The following is a 15437-nucleotide window of genomic DNA, read 5'->3' on the forward strand; positions in this document are numbered from 1 at the left end:
AGTACATACCATGTTTGTCTTTATAGGTCTAGGTTACCTCACTCAGGATGATTATTTATAGATCCATCCATTTGCCTGCAAACCTCATGATGTCATTGTTTTTCTCTGCTGAGTAGTACTCCATTGTGTATATGTACCATATTTTCTTTATCCATTCTTCAGTTGAAGGGCATCTAGGTTGTTTCCAGGTTCTGGCTATTACAAACAATGCTGATATGAACATAGCTGAGCAAATGCCCTTGTGGTATGATTGAGCATTCCTTGGGTATATGCCCAAGAGTGCTACAGCTGGGTCTTGGGGGAGATGGATTCCCAATTTTCTAAGGAAGCGCCATATTGATTTCCAAAGTGGCTGTACAAGCTTGCATTCCCACCAGCAGTGGAGGAGAGTTCCCCTTGCTCCACATCCTCTCCAGCATAAGCTGTCTTCTGTGGTTTTGATCTTAGCCATTCTGACAGGTGTAAGGTGGTATCTCAGAGTCGTTTTGATTTGCATTTCCCGGATAATTAGGCATGTTGAGCAATTCTTTAAATGTCTTTCAGCCATTTGAACTTCCTCTGTTGAGAATTCTCTGTTTAGTTCTATAGCCCATTTCTTAATTGGACTGTTAGGCATTTTGATGTCTAATTTCTTGAGTTCTTTATATATTCTGGATATCAGCCCTCTGTCAGATGTGGGGTTGGTGAAGACCTTTTCCCATTCTGTAGGCTGTCGCTTTGTCTTGTTGACTGTGTCCTTTGCTCTACAAAAGCTTCTCAGTTTCAAGAGGTCCCATTGATTGTTTGTTTCTCTCAGTGTCTTTGCTACTGGTGTTATATTTAGAAAGTGATCTCCAGTGCCAATGCATCCAAGAGTACTTCCTACTTTCTCTTCTATCAGGTTCAGAGTAACTGGATTTATGTTGAGGTTTTAGTGTTTTCTTTGACTGATGAATCTATTTCTTCTTCCATATCTTCAACACCAGAGATCCTCTCTTCCATCTCTTGCATTCTGTTGGTTATACTTGCCTCTGAAGTTCCTGTTTGTTTACTCAGATTTTCTATTTCCAGCATTCCTTCTGCTAGTGTCTTCTTCATTTTTTCTATTTCCCTCTTCAGGTCTTAGACTGTTTCCCTTGCTTTTTCATGATTTTCTTTCAAGGACTTATTGTTTTCTTCTGCTTTAATTGTCTTCCTCTAGTTTTTTATAGTGTTCTTCCCATTTTTTGTTTGTCTGTTCCTCTACTTTATTTTTGATTTCTTCTATATAAGGCTCTAGCCTCTTCATGATGTTACTTATAAGGTTGTTTTCTTCTTCTTCTTCTTCTTCTTCTTCTTCTTCTTCTTCTTCTTCTTCTTCTTCTTCCTCCTCCTCCTCCTCCTCCTCCTCCCTCCTCCTCCTCCTCCTCCTCCTCCTTCTTTCTTCTTCTTTCTTCTTCTTCTTCTTCTTCTTCTTCTTCTTCTTCTTCTTCTTCTTCTTCTTCCTCTTCTTCTTCCTCTTCTTCTTCCTCTTCCTCTTCCTCTTCCATTCCGTGATGTTCAGGTCTAGCTGTTGGAGAAGGGCTAGGTTCTGATGATGCTGTATTGCTCTTTATTTTGTTGTATGTACTTCTGCCTTGACAACTGCCCATCTCCTCTTGTGTTCGTTCTTGGTCTTATCAGTGTACTTGGTCCAGAAAGAGCTGACAGATTTAGGGAGCCTCTCTCTGGTCCAGATGGAAGCTCTGGGCCAGATGGGAGCGCTGGTCCAGATGAGAGTGCTGGCCGGATAGGAGCTGGGGGGCTGGACTCTGAGTCTCGGGAAGTCCCTGGGGTCTCCTTATTTTATCCAGATGGTTGCTCCTCTTGTCCAGATGGGAGTTCCTATGGTCTCTGGTCCAGATGGGAGTTCCAGGGCAGGATGGAAGCTGGGGGCTTGTCTCTGATTCTCAGGAAGTGGCTGGGGTCTCCGGCAGATGGGTGGGGGGGCACTGTGTGGAGACTGCAGGGTCTTCCTGCAGTCTTGGAAAAGGGGAGCCTTCCTGCAGGGCCCACCGGTTGGCCGGAAACTGGGGCCAAGTTGGTCAGGTCCTCCCGGGATGGCCTGTGTCCAGCGGTAGGACCCAGGTGCAGTTGCCTCTCTGGCTATAACTCCAGGCACTCACCTCTGGTCCAGCCCTACTTTTCTTTAGTGATAGTCTGCATAGCCATTGTAACTTCTTTTATTGTGCCTCTCGGAATGGAACCTAAACACGTAAGTATGAACTACACTTAAAACTCTGTTTGCGGTGAACTTAAAATTGTGATTTTACTTTTTGTTTTATTTCCAGATCAGCCAGCATTACTAATCTGTCACTGGATCGATCTGGTTCTCCTATGGTTCCTTCATATGAGACTTCTGTTAGTCCCCAGGCTAACCGAACCTATGTTAGGACAGAGACGGCTGAGGATGAACGCAAAATTCTTCTGGTACCAGTCTAGCATCTAACCTGTTGCTTGCTAGTTTTGAGCATAAAGATTGATTTATCCCTTAAAGAAACACATGCAGTCAGCTGGGCTTGGAATGCATGCCTGTAAACCTGTATTGGGAAGGCTGAGGCAGGAGGATCTTGAATTTGAGGCCAACTTGAGCTAAGTGGGATGTTATACTAAAAAAAAAAAAAAGTGTATCAATTAAATGGGGAAATAATTAGCTTAACCTTTTATTTACTAGCATCGCCTGAGAAATTGGGTAAATACTCTTTCCATACTCATTGTATTACTATTTTCTTTCCCTCGTTCATTTGGTAAAAGCAGAATTCATTTATCTAATATAAGAATTGAAGTTAAATTGTTGTTTGCTTAAACTTTGAAACATCATTCTTACATACATGGAAAATTTGTAGAAACTTAATTTCACCTGTGTTTATATGAGGGTTAAGAGGAGTCACATGAGTAAAGCGTATCATCACAAATGCAAGCCGCAGTGGAGGACAAACCACATGTGGAGGACAAGCCTCAGTGGAGGACAAGCCTCAGTGGAGGACAAGCCGCAGTGGAGGACAAGCCGCAGTGGAGGACAAGCCGCATGTGGAGGACAAGCCGCATGTGGAGGACAAGCCGCAGTGGAGGACAAGCCTCATGTGGAGGACAAGCCGCATGTGGAGGACAAGCCGCAGTGGAGGACAAGCCGCATGTGGAGGACAAGCTGCATGTGGAGGACAAGCCGCATGTGGAGGACAAGCTGCATGTGGAGGACAAGCCGCAGTGGAGGACAAGCCTCATGTGGAGGACAAGCCTCATGTGGAGGACAAGCCGCAGTGGAGGACAAGCCGCAGTGGAGGACAAGCCTCATGTGGAGGACAAGCCTCATGTGGAGGACAAGCCTCATGTGGAGGACAAGCCTCATGTGGAGGACAAGCCGCAGTGGAGGACAAGCCCCATGTGGCAAAAACATGGTTTTCCATAGAGGAATATAAATAAATAACAACAGCCAGTTGTAATGAATAGTCTGAAGTCAACTCACTTCTTTCTGCTATCCCTGGGAGAAGCATGAAAGCACATTTGAAGAACAAGTCGTGTTTTAAGGAAACTAAGGTTCCAAGACCTTAGTTTTCTTGGCGTTTTCCCACAAGCACTCAGAATTCTCACCCAGCTCCATTTTTAGACCTTGTTCCAACATCTATCCTTTCAAGTTTACTTTTGAACTTGTAGCTGATGAACTTCGCTGAAAGTTTCCTTGTGTAGGAAATTATTCAACAAAGACTTCTTTAGAAACATTACTGTGCAGTTGAGAATAATGGGTGGAATCCTAGAATCTCTGGAGCGGAGGTTAGTGTAATTGAGTAGCATCTTTGTCTGCCTTGACTTGTCTCCAAAGAAGAGTGTATTTGCACTTAACTAAGAGACCTGTAATATGTGCCACTGACTGAAAAAGAAGGAGCACTTGGGATATTTTGTTTTGAAGAGAAAAAAATTATTCTTGGAATTAGTCAAATTCAAGCTGTTTCCATGTATGTGCCATTTATGTTGAATAACTTACCACACTTAGCTACTGTGAAGAAATCCAAACTGAGATTCCTTTTGAGATTTCAGAACCATAGGAAAGCATCTGAATGGGTATCCTGCATCCCTTTCAGGGAGTAACTAATTGCTTTTGATGTGATTCCAGGACAGTGTTCAGTTAAAGGATCTGTGGAAAAAAATCTGCCATCACAACAGTGGGATGGAATTTCAGGATCACCGTTACTGGTTGAGAACACATCCCAACTGCATCGTAGGAAAGGAATTAGTCAACTGGCTAATCAGAAATGGACACATCGCTACAAGGTATTATCATTTTAAAATGTTTTGAAATTATTCATGAGTTTATTTTTATTAATGATTAGGATGCATATTTGAAGATGTAAGGGTATCTTTTTGTGAGTTAGGGTGTTGTTTTAGGGATCTGAAGGTTTGAGGAACAAGCTCTTCCACTTCCTGCATCTAATGAGAATGTTTGCAGGGAACCTGATTGGGGTCACAATTTACTATACTAAAAGCAAGGACTGGCAGCTGATGATATGAATCTGTATGTAAAGGCACTTGTTCCCAAGTCTTTTGGATTTCTCTAACCTGCGTGCTATAAAAGGAGGACTCACATGGTGAAAAGCCCCACGGGAAAAACTAGATGCAGCAGTGCACTGGGGGAGGCGGAGGTTCAGCTCAGCTGGTGAGCTGGTCTGAGTGGAACTGATGAAGTGCAAGTTCAGTGAGAGACCCGTCTCAAAAGATAGGTGATCAATTAGACAGAGACTCCATGCCGGTCTCTGTCTTCTAAGTCCTCCCTTCACCATGGGAGCACCCCTGTGCACACAAACACACAGAACCAGACACCCTGAAGCATGCAGTAATTCTTCCAATGGATCCCTAGCAAAGCGGATGGGCGAATGTAGCTAGGGTCGATTCTGTAATCTAGACATTGCATCCTGGGTTGAGAATTGAGCCCATAACTTATGTCTGGAGGGACCCAATATGTCTCACAGATCACTTATAAAACAAATGGTAGACGGGATCTGCTGCTTTTTTTGTGTTAGCTACCTTTCTGTTGCTATGATATGATACTAGTCCAAGGAAATTTACAGAAGAAAGAATTTATTTTGGCTTAAGGTTGCAGAGTGTTAGAGTACATAATGATGGTATCTTAGGTTTCTATTGCTATGATAAAACACCATACATATATATAACATCAGTTAATTTAAAAAGAGGTCTTGAATTTGGAAAAGGGCAAGGAGGGTGTATGGGAGGGCTTGGAGGAAAGGGGAGGGAGAAATGATATAATCTCAAGAAAATGAGAGAACTAATTAAAACAAAACAGCACCACGACCAAAAGCAGTTGGGAGGAAAAGGTTTGTTTCCAGCTTATAACTCTCAGGTCACACTCCATCACCGAGGGAAGTCAGTGCAGGAACTCAGGGAAGAAGCCTTGGAGGAATGCTGCTTACTGGCCTGCTCCCTAAGGCTTTCTCAGCCTTCTTTATTACACACCTACTACCACCTCCAAGGGGTGGGACCACCTGCAGTGTGCTGGGTCCTTCCCACATCAGTCATTAATCAAGAAAGTGCTCCAGAGGCTTGACTACAGGCCACTCTAGTGGGGACAATTTCCCAATTAAGGGTCTTTTCAGATGGCTCTAGCTTCTTTCAGTTGACAAAAACAAAAACAAAACAAAACAAAACCCCAACTGGGACAGCAATAGTAGCTTTCCAACAGGCAGCAGGCATGGTGACAGGGACAGGATGCTGAGTCACATCTTGAACCCCAATAGAAGGGTGAGAGGTTTTCATTCTGAAAGGTGGCCTCCATTAGCGTAATTCCTCCAGCAAAGCTTCATCTTAAGTCTCACCAAACACCACCACCAACCGGGAAGCAAGTGTAACATGGGACTGTCTCAGTCAGTGTTCTGTTGCTGTGAAGAGGCACCATGATCACAGCACCTCATAAAGGAAAACATTTCTTTGGGGCTGGCTTACACTTTCCGAAGTGTAGTCCATTATCATGGCAAGAAGCATGGTGGCATGCAGGGAGAAGGAGTTGAGAGTTCTACATCTGGATCGGCAGGCAGCCAGAGGAGATTGTGTACTGTGGCTTGAACATGAGACCTCTAAGCCCGCCTCCACAGTGACACACTTCCTCCATCAAGGCCACACCTCCTCACACGTTCAAACCCATGAGTCTGTGGGGCGTTCCTATCCAAACCACCCCGGGACATTCTCCCTCAGACCAATACATCTTCAAGTCAAGCTGTCTCTTAGTGTTTGATACTTGCGCAGAAGAGTCTCCTCTCATGAGAAGGAGCTAGAAAGAAGTAGCTGTAAACAGGGAACCTCTGGATCCTAATTTGTCTGTAACTCTTCACTTTTGTGTCTTTAGTTAAAATTTTCAGTCTCTTTGAGACTTGGCCCTCTTAATTCCAATATAAGGGAATGATTTAGTGTTGTAAATAAGCTGTGGGTATTGAGCAAAATAGTGCTTTATGCGTTTGTGAAATGTCATATACTGTAATGTGGTGTATCCATTTCATCCATATATTTTCATATCTGTGATATTTGTGTTGTCCTTTCACAGAGACTGAAAGCTGATTGAGTATAGGAACCATGCCATTTCTCTGTCTTTACTTTGTTAAGGGTGGGTGTGAGGGCACTGTGTACTCGTGCATGCTTAAGCTTGTTTTTAGGGTATGGTACCTAGAAGAATTCGTTTGTCTCAAGTAGGTCTTTCTTATTCCTTACTTATCTACAAACCATTTGGCAGTTCCTCTTTGATTAGAAATGAAAATGAAAAAAAAAAGAGAGAGATGCTTTATTATGTGCCCAACATGCATTACTCTGTATGACCTTTTAAAATTTCAGTTTTCTTGGTCTCGATTTAGGGCACAAGCTATAGCAATTGGACAAGCAATGGTTGATGGACGTTGGTTGGATTGTGTCAGTCATCATGACCAGCTTTTCAGGGATGAGTATGCGCTGTATAGACCACTGCAGGTAATTTAGTAGTGCTACTGCTGATAAGAATGTAGTAGCTTGTATTAAAGTTGTGTTTTTATCAGTAGGAATAAAAAGTTAAATCGCCTAAAGACTCTGTTACTCATACTTGTCAGACTCAGTGCTAGGGAGGTGCTCACCACTGAGTAACCACCTTCCAGGATCAAGCACTGTTAGTGTGCTGTGGCTTTGCTCAGACTTGGCTTCTGCTACTTAGTTACTTGTCAGTTAATTTTAATGTTTTCCAGCTTTACTCTCTGTATTTTTAGAACTAAGAGGGAATGAAGTATATATAATAATATGATTTGAAAATTTGATATCAAAGGTTTTGTATACAAATTGTACACTAATGACCAAATGCTAAAATTTATTTTATAAGCCAGAAAATTATTTATAGATTTTTTTTTTTTGTTTGTTTGGTTGCTTTGTTTGTTTATTGAGACAGGCTACTGTGTAGCCCTGGCTTTCTTGGAACTCACTCTAGACTAGGCAGGCCTCAAACTCAGAGATTTGTCTGCCTCTGCCTCTTGAGTGCTAGGACCAGAGGCCTGTGCCACCATCATCTGACTATAGAAAACTTCTTTAAAAAAAGATATTCTTTAATTTTTGGTTTGTGTAAAAGAATACACACACACACACACACACACACACACACACACACACACACGAACATACATACACTTAGACACACTCACAAGCATATGTCCATGTGATGAAACTGTAAGAAGCTTACGGACTAAGATTTGTAAGCTGAAACCAGAAGCCCCATAGTTAGAAATGACCAATAGCACCATAGAGTGATGTGGTATAATTTCTTAAAATTAGGTTGTTTTTCTAGGGGCATCTCAAGTTCCCAGGGTTAGACTAAATTATGCTATCTCTACTCAGAACTAAAGGATGAAGTGAAACCCTGCCAAATACATATCAAAGAAATATTCATTTGGAAAATGCTTAAGCTTTGCAGTTAGTGAAAATTATCATCTAAGAGTGTGATGATCAATATGATACTGCTTTGCACCTCTGTTGTTACTTAGTTATTTTTATGTGAATTTATTGAATTGTTAAAGTTGTAGAAATATAGGCCACAACTTCTTTGCCATATGCTGGTGGTGTCACTCAGGGTCAGTTGCTCGGTTTGCTTTGGTCCTTTCAGAGTACAGAATTTTCCGAAACACCTTCTCCAGACAGCGACTCAGTGAACTCTGTGGAAGGACACTCTGAACCGTCCTGGTTTAAAGACATAAAGTTTGATGATAGTGACACCGAGCAGATTGCCGAAGAAGGCGACGATAACTTGGCTAGTAAGTGTGACTTTCTAATGTTTCAGTTCTTATGGCCGTGCTGGTGTGACGAAACGATTGTCCTGTTAGGATTTGTGCTTCCTACTGGATGTCAACATTTGATATTAGTGATCCTTGCTTAGATACAGTATTTTCGAAAGCCAGCCAGTCAGCTGACATTTCTGGATGTTGCCACGGTCTCTAGTTGCAGCAGCTTTAAAATAACTCTTGAGCTAATATCGCAGCAGGCAGCTTTCTTATCTCTTCACTGTGGTATCAGACTTTCTCTGTGCAGAACCTCCAATATATTTCCTTTTTAAAAAAATCATTTGAAATTTAACATGCTTCAATTTTATTAAGTCTACCCAGAAGTACATGAAAATACTGTATCCATTTTGGTATTGCACATTGGGCTTGTGTATTAAAAAGTTTTTTTTCCTTTCCTCCAATGCCCTGATAAAACCCATTTTTTACTCCCCTCTCCTTATATTTCTTTCCCCTTCCCAACACTAAAAGATTCTGCCAGTCCTAGCAAGCGCACCTCAGTCAGCAGTTTCCAGTCCACAGTGGACAGTGACTCAGCCGCTTCTATCAGCCTGAACGTGGAGCTGGACAACGTGAACTTCCATATCAAGAAGCCCTCCAAGTACCCACATGTGCCCCCTCACCCTGCTGACCAAAAAGGTAGGAGGTAGTCACCACCCGGATTCCAAGCAGGCCAAAGAGCTGGGGCCTAGGGTCTCACTACAGCCTGTCCTTTGCCTTCCTCTGTCCCTTAGGACTGAGGGGATCTGGAGTGGGCTTTGTTCCACTGTTGCTGATCCCCCACCCTCCCACTTCCCCACCCCATACTCCTCCTTACACCTTTTTTGGTTGATTCTTTTGATTTCTTATTTTCTCCCTTTGCACTACCATGCCCAGTTTAAAGTGTATAGTCTCTAAAAGGAACTGTCTGACAGCTCTTCCCGTAATGTGCAACTTCCAAGGTGGCAATTCTTTGCATTGATAACATGGACGTTCTGCCCTATTCTTTTGTCTTTTCTTCATTTAACATCACAGAGCCTCTTTGCTTGTGCTATTCTACAGCCACGGTTTCTTAAGACTGTTCAGATGCCTGAGCGTAGATGGGGAAATTACTCATTCATTTCCATTACATTTATTTTAAAGTTTCTTCTCTAGTAAAAAATGAATTCTTTTGTAATTTTAGTTGTCTTACTTGATGCTTTAGTTTTTGAACTTAAAAATACTAATGGCCACATTAAAAAAAAAAAAAAAATCCAAAAAACAAAAACATGGTATTAAAGGAAAGATGCAATGAACCATTTCTAATGTGTAACATCGCAACATGGATGGATTGCTCCTTTTTAAAATGGAGGGTGAGCTGTATATTATTAGATGCAACTAGAAGCTTATTTCAAGTATAAGAATAATGTACCATTATTTTTCAAAGAAAATAAAATAAGTAATTATGGGAGTTCATTATACTAATAACCAAAACATCTTTATTATAAATAAAGCATTTAATTCCATGGTTTTACCCAGTGTTTGAATTTTAAACATTTAATTCTCTAATGCTGAATTGCTTCTGAAATGCTTGCCTAGTTCTTTGCTACTCTTTACTTTGAACCTAAAAATAACATAAAGAACATATGAATCTAAAGGTTTATTTCATAATTTGAAACATTTACGTTTCCTCAACAAAGTTCTCCATAGTTGTCAATGTAAAGATGTGATAAAATGTCAATTAAGGTAATCATGATAATAAAAAGTGACTCTTATTTAAAAAATAAGGTACTGAGAGAGAGTGAGAGAAAGGAGATTTGACCATAGGTGAATATAAAGTCCGCATGGTGATGGGGATCCTCAGTATGGATGTTTGAAACATGATGGAGAATATTTGGATGAGTGTGAAGGGCAGTGTGGCAGATCTGACCCTTGTGAGAATCCAGTGTACACTGCAGTTACACGAGATTAGGCTTTTAATAGAGATGTGGGTCAGCAGTAGACTATGTATGTCATGACCGGATATCTGCCCTCCGAACATGCATGTTAGCTGTTGGGTGTGCTGAAAGTAGAGTGTAAAGTAAAGTACACTTTCTGTTTGCTGGTGAGTTTACCTCTTGGAATGTTATGTTATAAGGGTGTCTTGAAAATTTTGGAAAAGATAAATCTCATCATAGGATTCCTACTAGCAAAGGGTCTACTGCTGAGCCAGCACACATTTACTTTAGGAAACCTAACTCAGGATATAGGGTGAGGAACAGAATTAGAGGCTTCATAGTGACATTTTTGTCAACCTCAGTGTAACTCTGGAGAATAAAAAGAGAAACACCTGCAGTTGAAAAAAACTGTCTGGTTTTAAATCATTTAAAAATTTATAAAAGTTGTGAGCAGCTGCTGTTGTGATAAATCTGAAAGAAGGTTATGTACTTGTTAAGAAAATTGACAGAATTGCAAAAATCCACATTGTACCAAAAGCTGGAGGAAAGGTCAAGGATATCTGAGAACAGAGTCCAGTTGTCATAGAAAGGAAAAAAATCAGCCAGTTTATTAGAGAAGTAGCTGTATTTCTCTGTCAAAATTAATCTTATCAGGAATGATACATAGATAAGGGAAGAAAGAAACTGAGTGTGCATGCTGAGTCCTGGCCAGATGTAGGCAGACTGCCTGCTTAGTAACAGTTTAGTTGTTTATGGTCATGGAGCTAGAGTCTACTGTTTTTGAAGACTCCTACAGAGTAAGTGTCCAGCTGACTGTATTGCTAGATGGCATGACTTTTTTTTTTTTTTTTTTTTTTTAATGGTTTCTTGATATGGCTTTGGAAGATATCGAATTGTAAGAAGTTTAGTAAGTAAAATATACTATGGTATTTGAAAAGGATTTGTGTTGACTTGGTACCTGCCCTGGTTAGCTAAAATAAGTCATTTTGAAATAAACCCATCTCCACCTTAACGGTGATACGAAGTTGGTAGGTTAGAGGAGTATCGTATGTTTTCTTTGATGTTGATAAAGCAGTTGATTGACCTAGACAACAATGAAATGTGTGAAAGAGGTAGTTGAAGTCAATGGTCATATGTATTTGTTAAAAGCATAGGCTGTGCTGTGGTGATCTGGGAGGTGGCTCAGCAGGTAGAGGTGCTTGATGGAAAACAAGAACCAATTCATGGAAGTTGCCTTCTGGCTTCCACTGCTCCCCCTCCCCCAATTTAGGACAACACAGGCTATGGAGTCCAGATTAGCTTTATAACAATCTGTCACTTGTTTAAAATGCTAAAGTGATCATTATCAATTTGACACGAGTAGGAAGAGGATATCCTAAGTTATTTTATAGGGCTTTGCTTACTCATAGTCAGGATTGTTCAACACTCACTAGTACAGATTACTAGTGTAGAATAATAGGTTTCATTGTGATTTTTCACATATTCATAAATTATATTTGTGTTAGTTAGATGTGGTACAAAGTGATGCAATGACATATGTATAGGAAGGAATGAGTCAATAAAACCAGTTAACATCTGGCATCTCAGTAACCTACCATTTTTTTGATGACATGGACCTTCAAAATTTACTTTCTTAATAATTTTGAAATATTTACTATACATTATTAAATTGCAGGCATCTTGCTATAAAGTAGATTTCAGTTCCCCTACCTAACTGAAACTTCCTACCCTAGACCAGTACTTCCCTATTCTTTCTACTCCATGGCCTCTGACGCCTACTGTTCTGCCCACTGTGACCTTTATTTTTGTATGGAAACACGCAAAGCATAGTGTGTTAGTTAAGTGTAGGAGTTCAGCAGTGCTGTGATTAATGCTGACATATAGTTGTGTAGCGTGTTTGAATGATTGCACAAAATATTGAAATGATCATTGTCAATTTGATACCAGCAGTAAGAAGATGCTCCTAGGCTTTGTTATAGGGCTTGTCACGTCTATAGTCAGTTTGTTCAGCATTTGATGTGTGAGGGCTTGGGGCATATGTTTATATGAGGTCTTGTATGTATGTGTATGTGCATGTATGGGGTAGGCCAGATGTCAGCATTGGATGTCTTCCTCAGTATTGCTCTTCACCTTAGTTTCTGAGACAAGGTGAACCTGGAACTCACTGATTTGGTTAGACTACCTGGCTGATAGGCCCTAGGGATCCTCCTGCCTCTTCTTCCCCAGTGCTGGCATTATAGGTATGTGCTGCTGCATTCAAACTTTTACATGAGCGCTTGGGATCTAGACTCAGCTTGGTCACACTCTCATGCTTGTGTGGCTAACACTTTGCAGACTGAGTTACCTCTTCAGTTTCTGTTCAATACTTTATAAACGTTTTCCATTTACATTTTTTATGTATATTGGTGTTTTGCCTGCATGTGTGTATGTGTACCATGTGTGTGCCTGGTGCCTGCAGAAACCAGAAGAAGCTAGTAGATTTCCTGGAACTAGAGTTAGAGATGTTTGTGAAGCACCATGTGGGTACTGGGAATTGAACCCAGATTCTTTGAAAGAACAGCCAGTGCTCTTAACCACTGAGCCAACTCTTCAGCCTCTGTTCAGTAGTTTTTATAACTGTGTAGTAACTGTCTAGAATAATGAGTTTCATTGTGATATTTTCATGTATGCATATAACATATTTTGATTGTATTTTCTAAAAATAGTTCTAAGAAAGTGTTGGTTATGGGCTAGTGAGCTAGCTCAGTGAGTAAAGGCATTTCCTGCCAAGCCTGAGGACTCAAGTTCAGTCTCTGGGCGCCACATGGTGCATGGAGGCAATCAGTTTCCTCAAATTGTCCTCTGATCTCTAGATATGCACTGTGACAGGTACACACACACACACACACACACACACACACACACACACACACAGATATAATATAAAAATGTAAAAGGATTGAATTATTCATTATATTGGGGCGGAGTGTGATCAGCTTTTTTTTTTTAAATTTTTTTTTTTTTTTTTTTTCCGAGACAGAGTTTCTGTGTGTAGCTTTGCGCCATTCCTGGAACTCATAGAGATCCGCCTGCCTCTGGGTGCTGGGATTAAAGGTGTGCGCCACCACCGCCTGGCCTGTGATCAGCTTTTTTGGGTCTACATTTTTTGTGTATTTCCAGTCCACATTTATTGATTGATTGATTGGTTGGTTGGTTGGTTGGTTGGTTAGTTTTTTTTCGAGACAGGGTTTCTCTGTGTAGCTTTGTGCCTGTTCTGGAACTCACTCTGTAGCCTAGGCTGGCCTGGAACTCACAAGAGAACTGCCTGCCTCTGCCTCCTGAGAAAATAAACATTTCTTTAAATCTAGAAGGCATGAAGCCGGGCGGTGGTGGCACACACCTTTAATCCCAGCACTTGGGAGGCAGAAGCAGCTTGATCTCAGTGAGTTTGAGGCCAGCCTGGTCTCCCGAGCGAGTTCCAGGATAGCCAGGAGTATTACATAGAGATATGTAGTACTCTCTGAGGAAACAAACAACCAAATCTAGAAGCATGGCTGACATTAAATAGTAGAGTTGGAATTGTAGAGTTTTGTGAAGTAGCAGACTGACCTTAAGATGAAATGCAGCACATTCCAAATAAAACAATGTAGTTACACATAACGTGTTTACGTTGAATGCTCTGGAGAAAGCCACTTTAATGATTCATGTGATCAGGACCAAGGTTTTATACATTGTACATCAAATGGCCAGGATTGGTTTATTCAGTAAATGGGCATGAGAAGAAATGATTATAAACTTGAATTATCTGAAGGTTCATTCATGTAGCAAATGTTCTCTCCTTTCCTGTCCTAATGCAATGTATTTCATTAGTAGCAGTAAAATGACTGGTGTTGTGGTCCAGTGTAAGTTTTGGGATCTGTTCTGATGGATGAATAGAGCTGGCTTGGCAGGATCTTAGAGTAGTTGAACTCTTTGTTGTATTAAGACTAAGGGGAGTTGAACTATTTAAAATGGAGAAATGAAAGCTTAATGCCATTGTCCCTAAGCTATCTGAAGAGTATCTGAGAGGAAAGATGTTCAAGTCAGGAGTAGTGATCTTCTGCCACTTGGCTTTGGAGGTGTTCACGTTGGGTCTGTTTGTCCACCTGTCAGAGTTATAGATAGATGCTGACATCTAGTGAGAGATTAGGTAGATTTAATAATGTCCTTCAGGCTTTCTTTTAGCTCCAAATCTGAAATGAAAGTGTAGCTGTAGAATTTTAAAGTTGTGAGAGTTGTCCTTTTAGCTCATTCTGTGAGAGTATTAAAGAAGAGGGTCTACCACCAGAAAGAGGATAATTATTAGGTGGATCTGATTGGTTGTTTGCAGCCTTGGTAGTCTTAGTTTGCAGTTTGAGGACTTAGAGCTTCTAATACCTGTACTTGCTTTCACAGTTCCCTCTCTCTAGCCTTTATTGTACTAGTGAGAATTCCTGTTTGTCTTACAAAGCTGAAATATGAGGAAACATTTTGCTCTGTGGTAGTTAAGTTGAACACTGATTGCTAACAAGTAAAGATTGCCAGAGTAACTTAGAATTTTGTGAATGAACTATACTTCTGCATATGTGGGCAGGGATGGCTGGCTTTCTCTTTTCATGAGGTGAAAGCCAGTCCTTCCTAGTTCTTTTCTTGTGGATTACCATTTCTTTCTTTCTTTCTTTCTTTTTCTTTCTTTCTTTCTTTCTTTCTTTCTTTCTTTCTTTCTTTCATTCATTCATTCATTCATTCATTCACTCATTCATGTATTTGTGTATTTTAAACATATGAGTGCTCTATCTGCATGTATGTCTGCAAGCCAGAAGAGGGCATCAGATCCCATTATAGGTGATTATGACCTGATATATGGTTGGGGGATTTGAACTCAGGACCCCAGAAAAAATAGTCAGTGAGTGCTCTTAACCACTGAGCCATCTCTCCAGCCTAGCCCTTTATTTCTTATGGCTGAAGAAATTTGGATTTTTAAAACTACTGAAATATCCATACTTAAAAACATTGCTCTTGAATTTTATATCATGTAAGAAGCCTCAAAACCTTCAACACTTAGTGTCCTTTCTGGTTTAGTAATTTTTCATTTTTTGGGGGAAGATTTGTATTATTGAAATTATTTTATTTTGTGTTGTAAGAAGGATTCTGAACCATTCTTAGAAAGTTAGTAACTAGAGCTTGACACAGGTCAAAGCTATGGCTCTGTAAGCCCTTTGAGTGGACTTCCCATGCATAGAAATCATGGGATTGAGGA

General features: G+C 40.6%; 1 protein-coding gene across 1 annotated transcript in view; it reads left to right on the forward strand.

The window, feature by feature from the left end:
• Pikfyve (phosphoinositide kinase, FYVE-type zinc finger containing) overlaps positions 1-15437 on the forward strand; it is an 85324-nt gene that overhangs the window by 19788 nt on the left and 50099 nt on the right. The window contains exons 6-10 of the mRNA XM_036173005.1: positions 2289-2427; positions 4109-4266; positions 6849-6960; positions 8114-8261; positions 8757-8924. Coding sequence (XP_036028898.1) covers positions 2289-2427; positions 4109-4266; positions 6849-6960; positions 8114-8261; positions 8757-8924 — 725 coding nt within the window. The remainder of the gene's footprint in view (positions 1-2288; positions 2428-4108; positions 4267-6848; positions 6961-8113; positions 8262-8756; positions 8925-15437) is intronic.

This window comes from Onychomys torridus, chromosome 23, assembly GCF_903995425.1.
Source record: "Onychomys torridus chromosome 23, mOncTor1.1, whole genome shotgun sequence".
Lineage (NCBI taxonomy): Eukaryota > Metazoa > Chordata > Mammalia > Rodentia > Cricetidae > Onychomys > Onychomys torridus.